The 23,178-nt window shown below is 27.5% G+C and overlaps 1 protein-coding gene across 1 annotated transcript in view; it reads left to right on the top strand.

Annotated features, from left to right (window-relative positions):
* The window catches only part of LOC119611694 (teneurin-m-like), a 92,510-nt gene extending 70,674 nt beyond the window's left edge, over positions 1-21,836 (top strand). Inside the window, exon 2 of the mRNA XM_037967361.1 lies at positions 21,218-21,836. Within this exon, the coding sequence (XP_037823289.1) occupies positions 21,218-21,225 (8 nt within the window). The 3' untranslated portion in view covers positions 21,226-21,836. The remainder of the gene's footprint in view (positions 1-21,217) is intronic.
* Positions 21,837-23,178: the final 1,342 nt, after the last annotated feature.

The raw sequence follows: 23,178 nt of genomic DNA, 5'->3' as shown, positions 1-23,178 counted from the left end.
TGATAGGGAATCTTGATTTTGGGCAACATTGCATTAGACAGACATTTAACTACACATTTACTACACATGTTAAAATAACAAGCATGTTAAAAATAAAACTGCATTAACTATTGTTCAAACTAAATTAACTTTTAGGCAATATGGCGCCAAAAACTGCATTATATGGCGATTTTAATGGCATAACTGTAATTAATTATAAACTACTGTCAAAAATTTGTTCAAAGCAACAAGGGTGTTAGAATAAATTTATGAAAAATTGTGGTTTCTGAATTATAGAGATAACGGGGTTACGGGGTGGATTTTTGAATACCTAATAATTTGTTAAATATTATTGAAAAAACCTCATCTAACATTGAAATAAACATTATAATGTTGTCATTTCAATTTTTATTTATAATTATAAAAGACATGTGGTCAAAAAGCCAAACATTTGTTGTAACTTAACTATTAATTTTTTGTTTTTTAAATATTATTTATTCTTTCATAAGAGAGGGAGATAGAGAATGACAGCGATAAAGGGTAGGAAGTTTAGGTTCGTACAATTTTTTTTTAATGCGGGGATTATGGAAAATATATGTCATTTTGCTACACAACATTTGCAATAATGTGTTTACTTGTTTTCAGGAAAAAAAACCAACCCTGCTTTCAAACTGTCATTTATGAGGTGTCAAAAAATTATAGAAACTGTCAGTGTGCGTGTTGAAATGTTTTAAGGGGGATAATTACAATTGATGTTTGAAAAACAGCAAAAACAAAAAAAAGGGATTGTAATTTTATTTAAAAATATAGAAAAGGATTAGTTTAAAGAAGTGGTTTTTTTTTCAATTGACAGCAAGTGTTTTTGTTAGTTGTTAGAGATTTAAAGGATTAAGACTCATAATGACAGATGTCAGTATTATTTGTAGGAAAATTTACGAAAAAAATAAGTAAATAAAAAAAGTAAAATAACTTTTCCTTAAAATTGTTTAAAAAATGATTTATAAAATAACAGTTTGAAGTTTTTTATCTTGAATAAATTTTTTTTTGAGAAATTTTTAAATTTTCATAAAAATATTTTTTTATATAAAAATTTTTAAAATTTTTAATCTTTTTAAAACTAGATACCCTAAAGTATTATATACTAAAATTTCCATCAAATCGGTGCTATATTTTAAGCTTTAGGGCTAAAGCTAATTTGCTTATAATTTCAAAAATTTTAATTTTTAGGATAATTTTAAAACTCTTGTAAAGTTAAAATTTTACACAGAATTTCATACATATTTTAAAGTTTCTTAAACTAGACACTGTGAAGAATATTATACAAAAGTTTTACTCAAATCGGCTTTATACTTCAAAATCCAGCCTAAAGCCAAGGTTACAAATAATTTCAAAAATTAAAATTTTTAAGACAAATTTAAAATCTTTGTAAAGTAACAATTTTGTATAGAATTTCATAAACATTTTAGGGTTTCTTAAACTAGACACTGTGAAGAATATTATACTAAAATTGTACTCAAATCGGCTTTATATTTCAAAATTCAGCCTAGAGCCAAAAAAAAAATAGTTTTTCCCTTAAATCTCTTGTAGTGTAAAATTTTGTTAGAACTTTTCTTAAAATTTATACAGCATTTTAAAGCCAACACCTTGGGGAATTACTGTACGCAATTTCACTCCAATCGGTTAAAAAATTTCACATAGAGGACTCCTTCAAAGTTGCAAAATAGCATTCACTTCAAAAACAAAGAAACAATATAATGCTTTTCGCTTAAATCTCTTGTAGTGTAAAATTTTGTTAGAACTTTTCTTAAAATTTATTCTACATTTTAAAGCCAACACCTTGGGGAATTACTGTACGCAGTTTTACTCCAATCGGTTAAAAATTTCGCATAGGGGACTGCTTCAAAGTTGCAAAATTGCCTTCATTTTAAAAACAAAGAAACAATATGTTTTTTTCCTTAAATTTCTTGCAGTGTAAAATTTTGTTAGAGCTTTTCTTAAAATGTATACAGCATTTTAAAGCCAACACCTTGGGGAATTACTGTACGCAGTTTCACTCCAATCGGTTAAAAATTTTGCATAGGGGACTGCTTCAAAGTTGCAAAATAGCATTCATTTCAAAAACAAATAAACAATATTAAGCTTTCCCCTTAAATCTCTTGCAGTGTAAAATTTTGTTAGAACTTTTCTGAAAAGTTATTCTACATTTTAAAGCTAACACCTTAAGGAGCTAATTCCCAAATTTTTACTCAAATCGGTTCAAAATTTTGGTCAGGGGACTGCTTCAAAGTTGCATAATTTCGTATATTTATGTTTAAACTACAACTAAAAATGTTTAGATGTTTTGTTAAACTTTGTTCTACTCTTTAAACTTTTTTGGGGTTTTAAACAAAACTTTTATTTATTTAAAAACTAAACTTTAAATTTCTATAATTTTTTTTGCCCAAAATCCCCTCCAGAAACTTGCAGCAACTTCCCTTAGGTAGTTTTGCATACTGCCAAGTTTTTTTCTACTTTTCTTTCATTCTTCCACTTGCTACTAGAAGCTGCATTTAAAATTAACCTGTAAAAATTTAACTTGCCACTGCTGCAAAAGAAATTGTAGCAAACCAACAAAAACACTTGCCTTCTTTGCCTCTCCAAAGAACTAAAAAGAAGCATACACAACTATCTTTAAAGCACACTTACTGCAGTGCTTAAGGCGTTTTTTGGGACCAAAAAAAAAATATAGTTTTTTCTTTTTTCTTGTAAAAACTGACCATTAATTCGGTCTTACTAATGAACATACAAAGAAGAATGTAAACTTCTGATGCCGCTTTCTTGAAATGTCTTTTTTAAGTGCAATGCGTTGGTTGCAGTATTCAAAATGCTACAGGCATGAATAAAAAGAAAAAAACTTAATAGTATAAAAAAATATTCTTTAAAATTGTGATAAATAAATTGTTTTTAAATTTTAGGGATTTTTTTCTTTTTAAAAGAGTTTAATTTTTCATTAATTAATAGTTTAAGCTTAAAATTTAGAGGTTGCTACACGTAATTTCTCGTGTAGTATAACATTTTGTTAGAACTTGTTTCAAAATTTTTAATAAATTTTAAACTAAACTCTTCAAATAATCTTTCTAACAAATTTCGTACAAATCATTCCAATATTAAGCTTATTGTAAAGGAATCAATTACTTATATATTTCAACAGAAACAAATTTAAGGATTCTTCAAATATGAGGTTTTTCATCCCAAATATCTTGTGGTATAACATTTTCTTAGAACTTTTCTGAAAAGTTATTCTACTTTTTAAAGCTAAGACTTTAAGGCATTACTGGTCGAAGTTTTACTTAAATCGGTTCAAAATTGCACTTAGGGGACTGCAACAAAGTTGCAAAATTTTCTATATTTAAAAAAAAGAAAAAATATTATATTTCCCTCCTAAAATCTCTTGTAGTGTAAAATTTTCTTAGAACTTTTCTAAAAATTTTTAAAGCATTTTAAAGCCAACACTTTTGGGAAATTCTGGGCGAAGTTTCACTCAAATAGGTTAAAAATTTCGATCAGCAGACTGCATCAAAGTTGCAAAATTGCATTCAAAGGAACAACATAATACTTTCCCTTTAAATCGCTTGTAGTATAAAATTTTGTTAGAACTTTTCTAAAAAGTTATTCTACATTTTAAATCTAAGACCTTAAGACATTACTGGCCAAAGTTTCACTTAAATCGGTTCAAAATTGCACTTAGGGCAGAGCAGCAGAGCAGCAAAGTTGCAAAATTTCGTATATTTAAGAAAAAGAAAAAAAATATTAGATTTTCCCCCTTAAATCTCTTGTAGTGTAAAATTTTGTTAGAACCTTTCTTAAAACTTATACAGCATTTTAAAGCCAACACTTTGGGGAATTACTGAGCGAAGTTTCACTCCAATCGGTTCAAATTTCACTCAGGGGACTATATCAAAGTTGCAAAATTATGTATATTAAAAAAAAAAAAAAAGAAAAATAATATTAGTTTTTCCCTTTAAATCTCTAGTGATGTAAAATTTTCTAAGAACTTTTCTTAAAATTTATTTAGCATTTTAAAACCAACACTTCAAAGAATTTCCTAGCGAAATTTCACTCAAATCGGTTTAAAATTGTACCCAAGGGTGTGTATCAAAGTTGCCTATAATTTGCAAAATAAAAATGTAATATTTTCCAAACTTAAACTCAAATCTAGAAAAATTTTATTAAATATTTGTTTGCAATTTTAAACTTATTTGAAAGCTAATACTTTACTAAAGATTTGGCGAAACTTTTAGAAAAATCGCATTATAAAAGTCAAAGTTATGGCTTATACAACTTTTGACCAAATGACAAAATTTTGAAAAATTTTTTAAATGTGATTTAAATGGTTTTCATTTTTTAAAAAAAAATAATAAATTTCTTATAATTAATAAAAATTTTCTTTTACTTTTCTTTGCAGGTATGTCAATTATTTCAAAATTCTATAAAAATCTATATAGTAAGTATAAGCTTAAGAAGGGTGAAACTTAATTACATTAAAAGTTAAACTAATTATGTTATAAAAAGGTGTTAAACTAATGAAATTAGCTTAATAAGGAAAATATTCAAAAATATTTCTAAAGAATTTATAACATTTTAATGGAAATTAATAAATGTTTAAGACAAACGAATATTTTTTTCAACTCCACCTATAGACAGTAACAACCATCATAATGATTGTCATTTATTGACTGTTTAAAAAGATACAAAAAAATCAGTTTTCTTTTTTTAAAAAATTTTCTATATTTAGCAAAATCCTTTGGTTTATGTGCAAGTCTTCTTAGTTTTAAAACGTTGTAGTGGGGAAATGTTGTAGCAAAAGTTAACTAATTTAAAATGCTCAACACGCAATTTCTTTGCGGCGACTTTAGCCATAAAAATGTGTTGTGTGTTATGCATATGGGATGTCAGTCGGAAATTTTTTTCTTTTAAGGAAAGCCGGGATAACAGAAACAGTCTGGGCTAATAATATCAAACATGACAGTTAAGTTTTTCTTTATTTAATTTTCTTTTTTTGTACAGATTTTCTTTAAACAGAAAATAAAATTTGTTGAGATTTAACGAAGCTTAAACCTAGAATAAAAAAAAACTTGGGATAAATTAATGATAAGGAAATTAACTGAAAGTTTAAAATGAAGTAAATAAAATCAAATAAAACTCAAGAAACAACATCATAAAGCCTTCACTTCCACAATTTCACTCAAATTGTTCAAAAATTTTAATCAGAAGACTTGAACCAAAGTTGTGTTTATTTCAAAGGTGTTAAGTTTTTCCCCTTTAAGCTTAAGTAGTGGAACATTTTGTTAGAACTTTGTGTAAAATTTGAACTGCATCATGAAGATAACACTTTCAGTAATTATTTTATAAAATTTTAACCAAATCTGAGAACTATGGCCTTAGATTTTACAGAATCCAATGTCGGTCCTATTTTGAAAAATTGTAAATAAAAGTTTTTCCCAAAAAACTTAAGTAGTGAAAAATTTTTTTAGAACTTATTCTATCATTTATTAACCAATCTAAAGTAAATACTTTAGATTATTATATACAAATCGGACAGATGATACGATCTGTGGACCTGTAGCCAATTGGACTATATTTTGAAAAATTAAAAATATAGTTCTTTTCCTAAAGTCTTAAGTAGTGAAAAATTTTATAAGAACCTTGTCTAAAATTTATAGGCCCAGAAAAAGTAAACCCTTCAAAGAGTAACTCCACAAATTTTATACAAATCGGATAACTAAAACGATTAGTGGAACTATAGAAAAATGGCCTATGTTTTGAAAATAGAAAAATAAAGTTCTTTCCCTAAAATCTTAAGTAGTGAAAAATTTTGTTGAAACCTTGTCTAAAATGTATAGGTCCAGGAAAAGTAAACCCTTTAAAGAATTACTAAACAAAATTTTATACAAATCGGACAACTAAAACGATCAGTGGACTTAAAGCCAATTGGTCTATATTTTGAGAAATGAAAAATGAAGTTATTTCTTTTAAATCTTAAGTAGTGAAAAATTTTGTTGGAACCTTGTCTAAAATGTATAGGTCCAGGAAAAGCAAACCCTTTAAAGAATTACTCCACAAAATTTTATACAAATCCGACAACTAATACGATCTGTGGACTTAAATCAATGAAAATAGAAAAATAAAGTTCTTTCCCTAAAATCTTAAGTAGTGAAAATTTTTGTTGGAACCTTGTCTAAAATGTATAGGTCCAGGAAAAGTAAACCCCTTACAGAATTACTCCACAAAATTTTATACAAATCGGCCGGATAATACGATCTGTGGACCTGAAGCCAATTGGACTATATTTTGAAAAATTAAAAATAAAGTTTTCTTACTAAAATCTTAAGTAGTGAAAAATTTCGTTGGAACCTTGTCTAAAATTTATAGGTCCAGGAAAAGTAAACCCTTTAAAGAATTACTCCACAAAATTTTATACAAATCGAATAACTAATGCCCTCAGTAGGGCGGATACCATGTAAACCATATTTTAAAAATTTAAAAATTTTGATTTTCCTCAATTATTCTTTATTTCCTCAATAGTAGGGTTTTAAGAGCGGGAATCTCCCTCCCGCTCTTCCTTCTCTAAATTTGTCTTAATCTTAATAAATATATCTCTAGCCCTTATTATCATATTTAAAACTCCTCCGCTTAATTTCCTGTTGCTTTACTTTTCAAAAAAATATATATTAAACTAAAATTTATTTGCTGCCTTTTTATTTAAATTCTTGATTTAGATTTTTTTGTCGGTATTGTCTTGGGTTCACGTCTAAACTGTTTGTTGTAAATTATAATATGAAAACTACACTATAAATGGCGACAGTTTAAGTGGAAAATTGCAGTAGCAGGCAGGCAGGCAGGCACGGCACAATGCCACATAAATGCATAAAAACAATAACAACAATAAGACAGCAATGATTTAGAGTTTTAAAGAGGAGAGAGAGAGGGAAAGGAGGCCTCTCTTTAGACGCAAACACAGTTGTGTGGCAGTGTAGTAGGTTTTACAGTGATGCTAAATGGTTTTAAAGTGAAAATGTAAAGAGAGCAGAGAAAGGAACTCTTTATAACAGGCATCGGCAGAGAGTAAAAGCTCTCTAACTAGTTTTGTTTGTTTTTATATATATGAGAGCTTTTCAACGAGCGAAATCAAGAGAGCAAGCTAACTCATAAGAAAGCTCTTTGCCTACCTCTGTTTTGTATACACAGAGTTTTATTAAATGGCAGTATATAGGGGGTGTGTTGCCAATAAAATATAAAGAAATCATAAAATAAAATTATAATGAAAACCTCTCCATTGTCATCACTGTTTTGCATATTTTATTCTAGCAAAAGGCAAAGTGTTATATTCGATGAAATATTTTATGAATTTTTTTTCTGTTTCTTCCTCCAACTAGTAGAATCTTTTGTCTTTTGCCTGGAATAGTTAACATTATCATTGCTAAGTTTTTTTCTCTTTGCTCATGTTGCCTCTACAGGCAGTCATTGCCTGACTGTATGTTGCAAAAGAAGAAGAAATATGGATATGGTGATTTGAAAATCTGTTTAAATTTGTTTTGAAAAAAAAAAGAAATCATCGCATTTATTAATAGTCAAGCTATTTAAAATGACTATAATTTACTATATAATGACATAAAAGGAGAATGCAAATACAAAACAAGAGAAAAAAATGCGAAAAAATTTAAATGAAAATTCCTACGCATTATTTAAATAAATTGCCTGATATTTGTTTAAAACAATATGAAATGAATTTTTTATTAAAAAATTAACAAAAAAAAGGAAGAAATATTAAGTATCAGATAAAATGTTTAATACAAATTATTAATATATTTAATTTAATCATCAACCTTTTGAAATGTAGGCGTTCTAAACTGCAGGCTACTGAGCTTAATATTTAACCGATTTTAATGAAAGTTAGCTTAAATAGTCCTTAAAGTTTCTACTTTATGAATCCATAATAATTTCAATCAAAGTTTTAACAAAATTCTTCCCTATTGCAGATTTAGTAGGGAAACCTGTAATTTTTTGCTTCAAAATTGTATGAGTTATAAACTCCGCCCTAGTGACCATGATTCTTAACCGATTTTGATGAAATTTTTTTTATAAATTCCTTAAAGTGTCTAGTTTAAGATAAGCTTTAAATTTCCAACAAAATTCTAAGAAAATTTTTCACTACTTGACTTTAAATGAATGCACTTTTTCGAACTATATTTCGTAAGTATAGGCAACATTTACTTTAGCCTACTGAACACAATTTTCAACCAATTTATATAAAATTTAGTTGGTCTAACCCTCAAGTTGTCTAATTTCAAATATATAAGCTAAAATTTCTTTAAAATCGAAGCAAAATTGGCTTCAGTAGTTGGAGTTATGTAAAGCCTTTAGCTTAGAAGGAAATTTTCTTAAAGTGCTTGCAGTTAAACTTCTATAATGAAAAATTTTGTTAGAACTTTGTTTAAGATTTTAATGAAATAATAAATTAAACTCTTTGAGGAATTATTAAACCAAATTTTAGACAAATCGGTTAAGTATTACTTTCTCTGAACAACATTGAACTTTGATTATTGTTTAGAAGTGTATAATGTAAAGGCTTCCCTATTTAAAGGCAAATTGTGAAAAATTTTGTTTAAACTTAAGATTACATTTTTACAAAATATTACAACAAACACTTCAAGGAATTATCGAAACAAATTTCAGACAAATCGGTTAAATATTGCTTTCCCTAGATAACATTGAACTTTGATTATTGTTTGGAAGAGTATAAACTAAAGGTTTGCCTATTAAATTTTAAGTGGTGAAAAATTTTGTTTAAACTTAAGTTAAAATTTTTACAAAATATTACAACTAATACTTCAAGGAATTACCGAACCAAATTTCAGACAAATCGGTTAAGTATTGCTTTTCCTGGACAACATTGAAATTTGGTTATTTTTTGGTGGCGTATAAATTAAAGGTTTCCCTATTAAATTGTAAATATTGAAAAATTTTGTTTAAACTTAAGTCTAAATTTTTACAAAATATTACAACTAATACTTCAAGGAATTACCCAACCGAATTTCAGACAAATCGGTCAAATATTTCTTTCCCTGGACAACAATGAACTTTGCTTATTGTTTGGTGGCGTATAAATTAAAGGTTTCCCTATTAAATTGCAAACAGTGAAAAAAGTTGTTTGAACAAGAGTTACAATTTTTACAAAATATTACAACAAATACTCCAAAGAATTACAGAACCAAATTTCAGACAAATCGGTTAAGTATTGCTTTCCCTGGACAACATGGAACTTTGGTTATTGTTTGGGGGCTTATAAATTAAAGGTTTCCCTATTTAATTGTAAATAGTGAAAAATTTTATTAGAACGAGAGCTTAAAGCTTTTAAGTTTTTAAAGCTACACACTTTAAGCAACAGTTGAGTCAAATTTCATACAAATCGGTTCAAAATTACTTACAATAGGCTGGAGTTTTAGAGGCGATAGTTACTGAGTAAATTCAATACAGTTTTCCCTTTTAAATTGCGGTATAGTGAAACAATTTTATGAAAGCTTAAGTTTAAAGTTATAAAGCTTTATAATTTATACTTTTTAGAAAATATTTTTAAAGAAATTTTACATAAAAACCCCTATTTAAAGCCTTAAAATGTTTGTTAAACCTGTCAAATCTATTTAAACAACTGACTATCAAAAGGTTTTTCTTTGTGCCTATTTTCCTAACTTTCCAATGAATGTCTAAGGAGTCTTTGTCTTTTTTACATTTGATAGACTTGTGGGGTTTTTTTTGCTGTTTTGTTTAAATGTCTATTTAAAGCAAAAAAAAAGAAAAGCTCAACTTTAACAACCAGTAATGATGAAAGCACTAAACATTTTGAAGGGGAGGCTTTATAATAGAAAATTGGAAAAATAAAACGGTAAAAAATACAAAGTTTCCCAAGCTTTGCAGAAAAATAAAATGAAATTATTTGCCTCTAGAAAACCATAGTTCAAAACGTACAACAAAGTTCTTATTAGACATTGATATAATCATGAAAAGAAAGACAACATGCATGTAGGCTGGCTGGTCTGGCTGACTGGTCTTGGCTTAGCTGATCCAGCTAAACCAATGATGAACACACATGCCAAACAAAACTCCTTATTTTTTTTTGCTTTCCTACACCAAAAGAAGGTGCTTGGTACGCATTGATGTTAAAAAAAGCTAAAAAAAAACTTTATGTTTAGAGGTCTAAAGTATCTAGTGGATACAAAACCTAATAACAACGTATGTATAGAAATACTTTAATAATACAACAACAAAAAACATTCTTTATGTCTACTACTCCTACTCTTATGAGCTCAAAAAAACAACAACTCCTTTAAGCGTTATCTATAAAACAACAATAATACAAAAAAACTGCTTTCATACAGGATCTTCTATATACACGCAATCGCGTTTTTTTCTGCCTCTAACATGTTAAGGCAAAAAAGCGCCAATTTTCCCCCTACACACTATAACTTTTTTATATTTGCTGTGTGAATGCATAAATTACTAGGGATATGTTGGCTCTAGAACATATATACATAAGTTTTTTTTTACAACAAAAAACCTTTAATACCAAATATTGCCTTTGGTTATATAGTCAAATTGTTCTAAGCACCAAAATCGCTTAAAAAACCTAATAATTTGTTAATAAATTTAAGCCTAAAGCTAGAATTGTTTAAAGCATTTCATTTAGTTTACAAATCTATTTAAAAGATTTGAATAAAATTCCTTAAAGTATTAAAAAATTACATTTACTTACAATAATTTTGGTAAATTTTTCTATTTTAGAAAATTTTCTTTTTATTCAAACTTTTGTTATGAAAAGAATTTTGAAAAGTTTTTGATAGCAGCTGATAGTCAATAACTTAAGCTTTTTATAAAATAAATTTCAAAAGTTTTCTTTAAATTTTGGAATTTTGCAGAATTTTTGAAATTAGCTTTAACTTTAAGGAAAATTTTCTAATTTTGAAACTTTCTTAATTCACAAACTTTCGTTGTGACAAGAATTTTGAAAAGTTTTTGATAGGAAATAAAAGCTAATACTTTAAGCTTTTTATAAAAGAAATTTCAAAAGTTTTCTTTAAATTTTGGAATTTTGCAGAATTTTTGAAATTTGCTATAATTTTAAGGAAAATGTTCTAATTTTGTAACTTTCTTTATTCACAAACTTTTGTTTTGAAAAGAATTTTGAAAAGTTTTTGATAGGAAATAAAAGCTAATACTTTAAGCTTTTAACAAAATAAATTTCAAAAGTTTTGTTAAAATTTTGAAATTTTGGTGAATTTTAAAAAAAAAAATTAATATTTCATATTTCTCTTGAAACACACTTTATTTTTTAGAAAATTTTCTTTTTATTTAAACTTTTGTTATAAAAAAAATTTTGAAAAGTTTTTATTATAAAATGATAGCTGACACTTAAAGCTTTTTATAAAAGAAATTTCAAAAGTTTTCTTTAAATTTTGGAATTTAGGTGAATTTTTGAAAATTGTTAAAAATTCAAAAAAAATTTACTTCATTCGTAACTTTATTCACAAACTTTTGTTTTGAAAAGAATTTTGAAAAGTTTTGGTTAAGAAATGATAGCTAATACTTTAAGCTTTTTATTTTATAAATTTCCAAAGTTTTCTTTAAATTTTGAAATTTTGGCAAATTTTTGAAAATTGATAAAATTTCAAGAAAAATTTTACTTCTTTCGAAACTTTCTTTATTCACAAACTTTTGTCATTAAAAGAATTTTGAAAAGTTTTTGATAGAAAATGAAAGCTCATAGTTTAAGCTCGTTATTTTAAAAATTTCAAAAGTTTTCTTTAAATTTTGGAATTTTGGCGAATTTTTTAAAATTGTTAATATTTCAGGAAAAATTTGTCTTCTTTAGAAACTTTCTTTGTTCACAAACATTCGTCATGAAAATAATTTTGAAAAGTTTTTGTTATGAAATGAGAGCTCATACCCTAAGCTTTTTATAAAATAAATTTTAAAAAGTTTTCTTCAAATTTTAGATTTTTAGCGAATTTTTGAAAATTTTTAAAATTTCAAGAAAAATTTTATTCGAAACTTTTTTATTCACAAACTTTTGTTATGAAAAGAGTTTTGATAAGCTTTTAATAGGAAATGAAAGCTTATAGTTTAAGCTCTTTATATTAAAAATTTCAAAAGTTTTGTTCAAATTTTGAAATTTTGGTGAATTTTTGAAAATTGTTAAAATTTCAAGAAACATATTTTTTCTTTAGAAATTTTCTTTGTTCACAAACTTTCGTTATAAAAAGAACTTTAAAAAGTTTTTGATATGAAATAAAAGCTAACATGTTAAGCTTTTTTTATTATAAATTTCAAAAGTTTTCTTTCAATTTTGCAATTTTGGCGAATTTTTGAAAATTCATCTTTTTGCAAAATTTGTCTTTAAGAAAATAGAAACTTAAAAAAATTTAGAAAAATATCCTTAAAACCTAAAGGACTCTTGTAAACAAAAATAAACACTTTTGTTTGTTGTTGTTGTAATTGTTATTATTTTCCTTACATTTGTTTTTGTCCAACAAAATAAAGGGAAATAAACCAAAAAAAAACAAAACAAACTTTCTCAAACTTGAAAAGAATTGCGTGTAAAAGATTCCTTTTGCAGGAGAAGAAGAAGAACTAAGTTTGTTTACATATAAAACGAACATGCTGAGACGAGTATATGCAGGCATGTGCGTGGCAGATAAACATGTATGAAATGTTGAGTAGGATGTGTAGATTTAAGGGTAATAGGAGCTTAAAAGGAATTAACTCTTTGAAAAATGGGGAAAAAATTCAAAATTTTTTTGGCTTTTTTCAGGAGTTAAAAACGAAATTTTGAAAATATTTTTTGTGGAAATGAAAGTAGATATTTTTAGTAATTTTTGTTAAAAATTTCAGAACATTTGTTCAAAATTTGTAATTTTAACGAATTTTTGAAAATTTTAGTTTTCGTCAAAAAAAATTTTAAAATAAATTTTTCAAAAATTCCCTAAAAATCAAGGACTAAACGTAATTGATTTAAACTTATTTTATAAATAACTTAAAGTGCTTTCTTTAATATTAACAAAAATTTTAACAAATTTCTTTAAATTACAAAAGTTTGAAAGAAAATAACGTGGAAAAAAATTCAAAATTTTTTAAAATTTTTTAAAATTGTGTTTGTCAAAAGATTTATTTCCTTTAAATACTGTATTTTTAGGTTGGCAAAGTTGTATATATTTATTGTGTTAAATAAAAATTAAGGTATTTATTTGCGTGCTCTTGTGGCACGCACATGTCCCGACAGTGATTTTTTTGTTTTTGGGGAATAAATTTTATAAACACTACATGGTACATTATGTTTAATTCATGACAAAAAAAGTGTTTTTTAAAGGAATTTTTTTACAAAAACTTAAAGATTATTGAATGAAGCAAAAATTGTTTTTTTAAGTTTAATTAAAAAGAAATCATGTTTAGGTGGCTCTGCCTAATGTTTAAAACCTGATTTGTCTTTATAAAACTTAAAACCTCACCTTCACTATACAACAAATTCCTAGTCATCTTTTTTCTGCATTTAACACATCATCTTAAATAATTTTCCAAAACTAGCCTTTAGTTTCTTTTAGTCTGTAATTTAGTTAATTTTTTAGCTTGAGTTTTTCTCATACTTTTGCATTTATGCGTAGGTGTTGTAGGTCTTTTGCTTCATGTTGCAAGTCTGTTGTTGCATGTGGGTATGACTATATTTTTAATGCTTTAGCATTCTTTGTTTTTTCATTCTTAACAATATTGCGTGTTGATCTTTTAAAGTTTTTGTTTTTTTTTTTAATTAAAAATATTTGCTGATTTAGAAAACAGTTTTTTTTTTTTGCTGTAAGTAGTTATGGTAGAGGAGTTTTTTGCTTAAATGATTTATAATGACGTTTTAAAAGTTTGTTTTTTTAAATGAAATGATTTATTTTTTAAATGTCATTTGGGGTTAAGAAAAAATAAACGCAGTGATCTGGAAGAATAAAAGGAGTAATAGGAAATATATAAAGAAAAATTATTTCTTAAAAGTTCTTCCTATTCTAGTTCTTTTCTAGTTCTATTCTAGTTCTGTTCTGTTCTAGTTCTGTTCTAGTTGTGTTCTAGTTCTGTTCTAGTTCTGTTCTAGTTCTGTTCTAGTTCTGTTCTAGTTCTGTTCTAGTTCTGTTCTAGTTCTGTTCTAGTTCTGTTCTAGTTCTGTTCTAGTTCTGTTCTAGTTCTGTTCTAGTTCTGTTCTAGTTCTGTTCTAGTGCTGTTCTAGTTCTGTTCTAGTTCTAGTTCTGTTCTAGTTCTGTTCTAGTTCTGTTCTAGTTCTGTTCTAGATCTGTTCTAGTTCTGTTCTAGTTCTGTTCTAGTTCTGTTCTAGTTCTGTTCTAGTTCTGTTCTAGTTCTGTTCTAGTTCTGTTCTAGTTCTGTTCTAGTTCTGTTCTAGTTCTGTTCTAGTTCTGTTCTAGTTCTGTTCTAGTTCTGTTCTAGTTCTGTTCTAGTTCTGTTCTAGTTCTGTTCTAGTTCTGTTCTAGTTCTGTTCTAGTTCTGTTCAAGTTCTGTTCTAGTTCTGTTCTAGTTTTGTTCTAGTTCTAGTTCTGTTCTAGTTCTGTTCTATTTCTGTTCTATTTCTGTTCTAGTTTCTGTTCTAGGTTCTGTTCTAGTTCTGTTCTAGTTCTGTTCTAGTTCTGTTCTAGTTCTGTTCTAGTTCTAGTTCTGTTCTAGTTCTGTTCTAGTTCTGTTCTAGTTCTGTTCTAGTTCTGGTTCTAGTTCTGTTCTAGTTCTGTTCTAGTTCTGTTCTAGTTCTGTTCTAGTTCTGTTCTGTTCTGTTCTGTTTCTGTTCTGTTCTGTTCTGTTCTGTTCTAGTTCTGTTCTGTTCTGTTCTAGTTCTGTTCTAGTTATGTTCTAGTTATGTTCTAGTTATGTTCTAGTTCTGTTCTAGTTCTGTTCTAGTTTCTGTTCTGTTCTAGTTCTGTTCTAGTTCTGTTCTAGTTCTGTTCTAGTTCTGTTCTAGTTCTGTTCTAGTTCTGTTTCTGTTCTAGTTCTGTTTCTAGTTCTGTTCTAGTTCTGTTCTAGTTCTGTTCTAGTTCTGTTCTAGTTCTGTTCTAGTTCTGTTCTAGTTCTGTTCTAGTTCTGTTCTAGTTCTGTTCTAGTTCTGTTCTAGTTCTGTTCTAGTTCTGTTCTAGTTCTGTTCTAGTTCTGTTCTAGTTCTGTTCTAGTTCTGTTCTAGTTCTGTTCTAAGTTCTGTTCTAGTTCTGTTCTAGTTTTGTTCTAGTTCTGTTCTAGTTCTGTTCTAGTTCTGTTCTAGTTCTGTTCTAGTTCTGTTCTAGTTCTGTTCTAGTTCTGTTCTAGTTCTAGTTCTAGTTCTGTTCTAGTTCTAGTTCTGTTCTAGTTCTAGTTCTGTTCTAGTTCTGTTCTAGTTCTGTTCTAGTTCTGTTCTAGTTCTGTTCTAGTTCTGTTCTAGTGTCTGTTCTAGTTCTGTTCTAGTTCTGTTCTAGTTCTGTTCTAGTTTCTGTTCTGTTCTAGTTATGTTCTAGTTCTAGTTATGTTCTATTATGTTCTAGTTATGTTCTAGTTCTGTTCTAGTTCTGTTCTGTTCTAGTTCTGTTCTAGTTCTGTTCTAGTTCTGTTCTAGTTCTGTTCTAGTTCTGTTCTAGTTCTGTTCTAGTTCTGTTCTAGTTCTGTTCTAGTTCTGTTCTAGTTCTGTTCTAGTTCTGTTCTAGTTCTGTTCTAGTTCTGTTCTAGTTCTGTTCTAGTTCTGTTCTAGTTCTGTTCTAGTTCTGTTCTAGTTCTGTTCTAGTTCTGTTCTAGTTCTGTTCTAGTTCTGTTCTAGTTCTGTTCTAGTTCTGTTCTAGTTCTGTTCTAGTTCTGTTCTAGTTCTGTTCTAGTTCTGTTCTAGTTCTGTTCTAGTTCTGTTCTAGTTCTGTTCTAGTTCTGTTCTAGTTCTGTTCTAGTTCTGTTCTAGTTCTGTTCTAGTTCTGTTCTAGTTCTGTTCTAGTTCGATTCTAGTTCTGTTCTAGTTCAGTAAAGAACATGGCATGTTTATTTATTTTATTTCATTTTAACATTTTCATCTTTGATTTCAATGATATTTTTAAGTTATTTAAATGAAAAATGTTTAGTTTAAAGAAAAGATTTAACTGATTAAAAGTTCTCTAGCGGACAGGTATATGTATATTTAATATGCCACATTAGCAATACAATTAAAATCATTATAATTATCTAGCTATCTTTTAACATTTTTTATATTTTCCACATTTAATGGCATTTTAAACTGAACACAAAAAGAAAGACCAGACAGACAGACAGTTAAAGGAGAAGAAGAATAAGAAAAAAGGTATACATCCACACATGGTTGGGTATAATGATGGACATAAACTATGTAACTTTACGCCTGGTTTTACAACATATAGAACTGGCAAACAAAAACAATATTAAATATCCTTTTTAATGGGAGATATTTTTTTTTGGAATTTTTTTTTGCTAGAAATACTTAAGAATTTAATATTTACTCATGTTAACAAGTGCTATGACATGATGTTTTTCTTAAGCTAAGCTTCATTATGAGTCAAGTCGAGTCAGTCGTTTGGTCTGTACGCTAGGCTATTGGACTTGGTTTAAAGCTACTGTTTTGTTGCTTGAAGCTGTGTTGCAACTGTCATAAAAATCAATTATTATTAGAGTTTAAGTTGAAAGTTGTATTTTTTTGCCGTTTACACTTTGTTCACATTATAAAATTCTAAAGAAATAAAAAGACAATTTAGGTGTCTCTAGACATTGCTTAAAATTCTCAGTAGTAGCTGTGTGCTGTGGACTGACTTGGTTGGGTTGTATGTTTGCTTTAATACCCAACCAAGCAAATGACATTATGTCAATAATTTATTTATTTATTTATCATTTTTTGTTGTTATTGCATCGTTATGTCCTTTATGGTGTAGAACGACAACAGTTCAGTTCGGTACAGGTTCAGAACACACACACACACATAATCACAAACGAAATCAAAATCGATTTGTTATATTGAAGAAGAAATTCTCAAGTTTTTACAAGCGGCACGTAGCAAGTGTTTTTTTTTTTTTTTCTGGAAAAAAAAGGTATCTCCTCCCGGTTCCCGAACTTCCTTCTGATGATTCTTTTGTACATTCAATACCATCTATACTATATGTATGTATATGACACATGTTCTATGGCATTTATACATGTGTAATGGCATGTATTCTCTCGTGAGTAAATGTTGGAATATTTTTAAAAATTGTTGCCTGTTGTTGTTGTTTTCTGCTGTTGCAAGTTGTTCCCTACCCTTACTTGTTTCCCAAAACAAAAATAAACTTTAGTTCTTCATTTATTTGTTTTGTTGCAAGTTCAATTCTTTTTTGTTATTCTTTTTACAGCAGATTGTTACTTAACAATTTGTTAAGATGACGCTTATTTTGTTGCAGCTGCAACAAAAAAACCTTTTACAATTTATAAGAAATATGTGTTTTTTCTTCTACTCTATCTCTTCTATACAGTGTGTAAATGTTGCTTGTAAGACAATTTGTTAACTTGATTATTTGCAATACATCATTACTAAGACACACAGGGATTTTTTGTAAATTTTACAAAACAACAAGAAAATTACGTTAATTGTTTACCATAATTATTTTAAACAAATCAATTTCAATAAAAAAATTCTTAATAAAAAATTAAAATTTATCATAATAAATCATAAAGGTATTTTTCGCCAATAAATCAATTTAAAAAAAAAAAATTCCTTAAAATTACAGTTTTAAAAGAAAAAGCTTTTGACATTTTAGCAGATGATAGAGCTTTTAAATGAAAATCATATTAAACTTAATGTTCTTCAGAACTGCCGTTCTAGTCATGTTCTAGTTCTGTTCTAGTTCTGTTCTGTTCTAGTTCTGTTCTAGTTATGTTCTAGTTTTGTTCTAGTTTTGTTCTAGTTCTGTTCTAGTTCTGTTCTAGTTCTGTTCTAGTTCTGTTCTAATTCTGTTCTAGTTCTGTTCTAGTTCTGTTCTAGTTCTGTTCTAGTTCTGTTCTAGTTCTGTTCTAGTTCTGTTCTAGTTCTGTTCTAGTTCTGTCTAGTCTGTTTAGTTCTGTTCTAGTTTCAGTTCTAGTCTGTTCTAGTTCTGTTCTAGTTCTTGTGCTAGTTCTGTTCTAGTTCTGTTCTAATTCTATTCTAGTTGTGTGTTCTAGTCGTGTTCTAGTTCTGTTCTAGTTGTGTTCTAGTTGTGTTCTAGTTGGTTCTAGTTGTGTTCTAGTTGTGTCTAGTTCTGTTCTAGTTCTGTTCTAGTTCTGTTTCTAGATCTGCTCTAGTTCTGTTCTAGTTGGTAGTGTGTCTAGTTGTGTTCTAGTTCTGTTCTAGTCTGTTCCTAGTTCTGTTCTAGTTCTGTTCTAGTCTGTTCTAGTTCTGTATTTGTCTAGTTCTGTGCTAGTTTCTGTTCTCGTTCTGTTCTAGTTCTGTTCTAGTTCTGTTCTAGTTCTGTTCTAGTTCTGTTCTAGTTCTGGGTTTCTAGTTTCTGGTTCTAGTTCTGTTCTAGTCTGTCTAGTAGTTCTAGTTCTGTTCTAGTTCTGTTCTAGTTCTGTTCTAGTTCTGTTCTAGTTCTGTCTAGTTCTGTTCTAGTTCTGTTCTAGTTCTGTTCTAGTTTCTGTTCTAGTTCTGTTCTAGTTCTGTTCTAGTTCTGTTCTAGTTCTGTTCTAGTTCTGTTCTAGTTCTGTTCTAGTTCTGTTCTAGTTCTAGTTCTGTTCTAGTTCTGTTAGTTCAGTTCTAGTTCTGTTATAGTTCTGTTCTAGTTCTGTTCTAGTTCTGTTCTAGTTCTGTTCTGTTCTGTTCTAGTTCTGTTCTAGTTCTATTCTAGTTGTGTTCTAGTCGTGTTCTAGTTGTGTTCTAGGTTCTGTTCTAGTTCTGTTCTAGTTCTGTTCTAGTTCTGTTCTAGATCTGCTCTAGTCTGTTCTAGTTCTGTTCTAGTTCTATTCTAGTTGTGTTCTAGTTGTGTTCTAGTTGTGTTCTAGTTCTGTTCTAATTCTGTTCTAGTTCTGTTCTAGTTCTGTTCTAGTTCTGTTCTAGTTCTGTTCTAGTTCTGTTCTAGTTCAGTTCTAGTTCTGTTCTAGTCCTGTTCTAGTTCTGTTCTAGTTCTGTTCTAGTTCTGTTTTAATTCTGTTCTAGTTCTGTTCTAATTGTGTTCTAGTTGTGTTCTAGTTGTGTTCTAGTTGTGTTCTAGTTCTGTTCTAGTTCTGTTCAAGTTCTGTTCTAGTTCAGTTTTAGTTCAGTTCTAGTTCAGTTCTAGTTCTGTTCTAGTTCTGTTCTGTTCTAGTTCTGTTCTAGTTCTGTTCTAGTTCTGTTCTAGTTCTATTCTAGTTCTATTCTAGTTCTATTCTAGTTATGTTGTGTTCATTTATCTTCATAAAATTTTTCATTTTATTTGTTAATAAAATGCAAATTTTATTCTTCTTTTTTATTAGTATTTTTATTAATAATTTCATAACCTAAATGAAACCTAGTTTTTTAACAATAAACAACACAATAACATTGTAAAAAGAAAACTTAAATGGAAACTATAAAGACCCAACAACTAACCATATAAAATCAAACAATTGCTGGTAGTTTATCCATAGAATACAATCTATTCTTTTGGAAATAGAAAATGTTTAAAGAAGAGAAAAAAAATTACATCAAACGACAATCACTTAAGGTTTGAAGAAAGAAAATGAGAAAAATATATATATTTTAGAAAAATATAATAAAATCAGATAAAACTATCAAACTCTGGTGACTAAATAAGTAAGGAAATATATACTATGCATGTGTGTATGTATGTGAAGATAATTTTTTTTTTTTGATATGAGGATGTATAAACATTTATTTGAAAGGCCAGTCTTAGAAGAGTAAATTGTTTTTGGTTATGCTGGACTTTTTATATAATGTTGCTAAGAGGACAGTGAGAAAAAATATGGTTTGTTCGTTTAGGTAAAGCCAAGTGATGGAAGCTTTTTCATATATGGTTTTCTAATGAGCCTGTTGGTTGACTTGATGGACTGACTGTAGGCATTGTCATATAGAAACTATAATCTTTATAGAGTTTTTAGCATCTCTATAACAATACCTTGTATGGTTTGAGATAAAAAAAAGTCTTTTTAAGCTAAATAGTAGGAGTTGTTATACTTTTTTGTTAGCAAAGTCCATTTTTAAAGCATTTACTGTTTTTTTTTCGATTTTCTCATACTCTGTTTCTTAGTCTCAGTTTTCACCAGTTTTGACTCACACACAATTTAGCTAAAACGTTTAAGTTTTTGTTTTTTTGGTCATAAATTAGAAAAAAAGTAGAAAATTTTCTAAAGCATTTTTTCTTTGCTTTAATGCAACCATATAACATCTGTATGCTTAGTTTTTTTCCTTTAGCTAACTTTTATATGGTTTTATGGACATGTTGCCTGTCTGTCCATCCCACCGTCTGTCCGTCCGGCTGTCTATATTTTTTGGTTTTTCTTATAGATAATGATTAAAATAATGAAGTTTGATATAAAATTGAAGTTGAAGTTGGAAAGAACAATACTGCAGCAGCAGCTAACCACATTTAGATGCTTAAACCTTGATAGCCAAGCATTTTTATGTAGTTTTTACTTTGTTGTGTGGTAAAACAAAATTATGGGGATTTTTAATAGGAAAATTTCAATAGCAAAAGGTCAATAGAAAATTTGAAATTTTTTTGCAAAAAAAAAGATTACAAATTAAAGATAAAATATACAAAATTTAGCCACAATAGTTAGCAAAAAGTAGTGGGTGTTTAAACTATAGTTAATCTTGACATAAGCTAACTAAAGTTTAACTAAACCTGCTTAATTTGTTTAATAAACTTATAACTTTCAAGTTTAACTAAGACAGTCGAAACTGGTTTACTCTGAAGCTTAAAGGAAACAGTTTAACTTAAACTTACCTAACACAAGTTTAGCTAAACTTGTGTGATTGAAGTTTAACTAAACCTGCTAAACTTGTTTAATAAATTAACTAATTTTAAGTTTAACTAAGAGAACTGAAACTGGTTTAGTTTAAATAGAATGGATTAACTTAATCTCATCTGAACTGAACAAATTGTCTCTCTGTTAACTAACTTAAGTTTAACTAAACTGTCTTATTATTCTCTTTATTAAAACAGAAAAAAACTTTTATTCTATTTAAACAAAAAAATCTAATTTTAAACATTTTTCTCTTGTCTCTTTACAGGTATGTAATGTAAACTTTTTTTGCTACTCTTAACTCTTAACAAAAGGTAATTGTAAACTCCCACCCTTGGCTTAGCAAATTAAGCAGGGAGGAGACCAGTTAGTGCTACAAATGTAATGATGGTATGTAATGAAAGGTTTTGTTAAGAAAAAAGTTTTTTTTTTTGGACAGAATTTCCCTAGAATTAACAAATACAAAACATATGTTTACAAAACGCTTTTAGACAAACTTTCGACAGGATATTTAAGCTCTTCGAGTAAAAAAAGTTTTGTAATCATTTTATATTACATTTGAAGTTCTTTTAAGATATTAATAAAGGAAAATTAACAGTTTTTTAAGACCAGAATAAACGTACAATAAAGCCTTTGATTTGAAGGGGGTTTTTCCTAAACTATGTTAGTTTTTTGAAGCTAGAAAGCTTAAAAATCAAACTTTTCTTTTCATATCCTCAGAAATGATAGTTCTCATGATGAAGAATCATAACATGCCAAACTTAAACTACTCTATCTATTACATGATTTTTAAGGATTTTTTAAAGATTTGCCAAAAATATTGAAAAATTAGAATTTTTGAGTTTTTTAATTTTCTATCAAACTTAAGTAAATTTGGAAATTTTTATTAATAATGCAAGAAAACACTTTGAATACTCTATAAAATAAATTTCACAACATTTCGTTAAATCAGAGATTTTTAATGATTTTTTGAAAATACATAAAAATGTTGAAAAATTTAAAATTTAAAAAAATTAAAATTTTTTGATTTTTCTAATTTTCTTTCAAACTTCAGTAAATTTTAGAATTTTCACCAAATCATTATTAGTAATATTAGATAACACCTTTAGCTTCTCATAAAATAAATTTCACAACATTTCGTTAAACTATAGATTTTTAATGATATTTTGAAAATTCCTAAAAATGTTGAAAAATTTTAAATTTGTGAGCTTTCTAATTTTCTTTCAATCTTTAGAAATTTTTAATATTTTCAATAAATTCTTATTAGTATTTTTAGACAACACTTTTAGCTTTCCATAAAATAAATTTCATAACATATCCTTAAACTATAGATTTTTGAGAATTTTTTGAAATTTGACAAAAATTTTAAAAAATTCATATTTTTTTGAGTTTTTTAATTTTCTCTCAAACTTTAGTAAATTTTAGAACTTTCACCAAATTCTTATTAGTAATGTTAGATAACACTTTTAGCTTCTCATAAAATTAATTTCACCACATTTCCTTAAACTATAGATTTTTGAGAATTTTTTGAAATTTTACAAAAATTTTAAAAATTAAAATTGTTTGAGTTTTCTAATTTTCTTTCAAACTTAAGTAAATTTTAACATTTTCACCAAATCATTATTAGTATTTTTAGACAACACTTTAAGCTTCTTATAAAATAAATTTCACAACATTTCCTTAAATTATAGATTTTTGAGAATTTTTTAAAAATTTTAAACGAACGAAAAATATATTTTTTTTAATTTAAGTTTTTTTCTTAGAATTTTTGACTTTTTTCTTAATAAATGAAATAAAATTTCTTCTTCAAATGAAAGTACCTTTCCTTGTTCCTATTGTCGCATATTTTCAGACTTCTATATTAACCATTTATTTTTGGTGAATTTTTTAAAAAATCACTTTATTTTATTTTATTTCTATGATTGAACTCATTTCAAAATTTCCTAAGTTTTAACTTGGTTTCTTTTACTTCTTCTTGTTACTTTTAAGTGCTAACTGCAGCCGTAAGCACCTTGTAAAGTTAAATATTAATCTTTACATAATTTACATTTGAAAGCAGCAACTTAACAACACTTAAGGTAGTAATTTTTACTAGTTTATTGTAGCATTATTAGTTTTCAACATATTTTTAAACAAAAATTACAAAAACTTGGTTACTCTAGTACACGAGACACCTTTTGCTAACCTCAACCACTGTGTGGTCTTCATCAACAATATTTTTGTATATAT

This window comes from Lucilia sericata, unplaced genomic scaffold (assembly GCF_015586225.1).
Source record: "Lucilia sericata isolate MDLA Ls3-8-SP2 unplaced genomic scaffold, ASM1558622v1 Contig001511F_arrow, whole genome shotgun sequence".
Classification (NCBI taxonomy): Eukaryota; Metazoa; Arthropoda; class Insecta; order Diptera; family Calliphoridae; genus Lucilia; species Lucilia sericata.
Note: the sequence above shows the minus strand (reverse complement) of the source record. Positions and strands in the feature narration are given on the sequence as shown.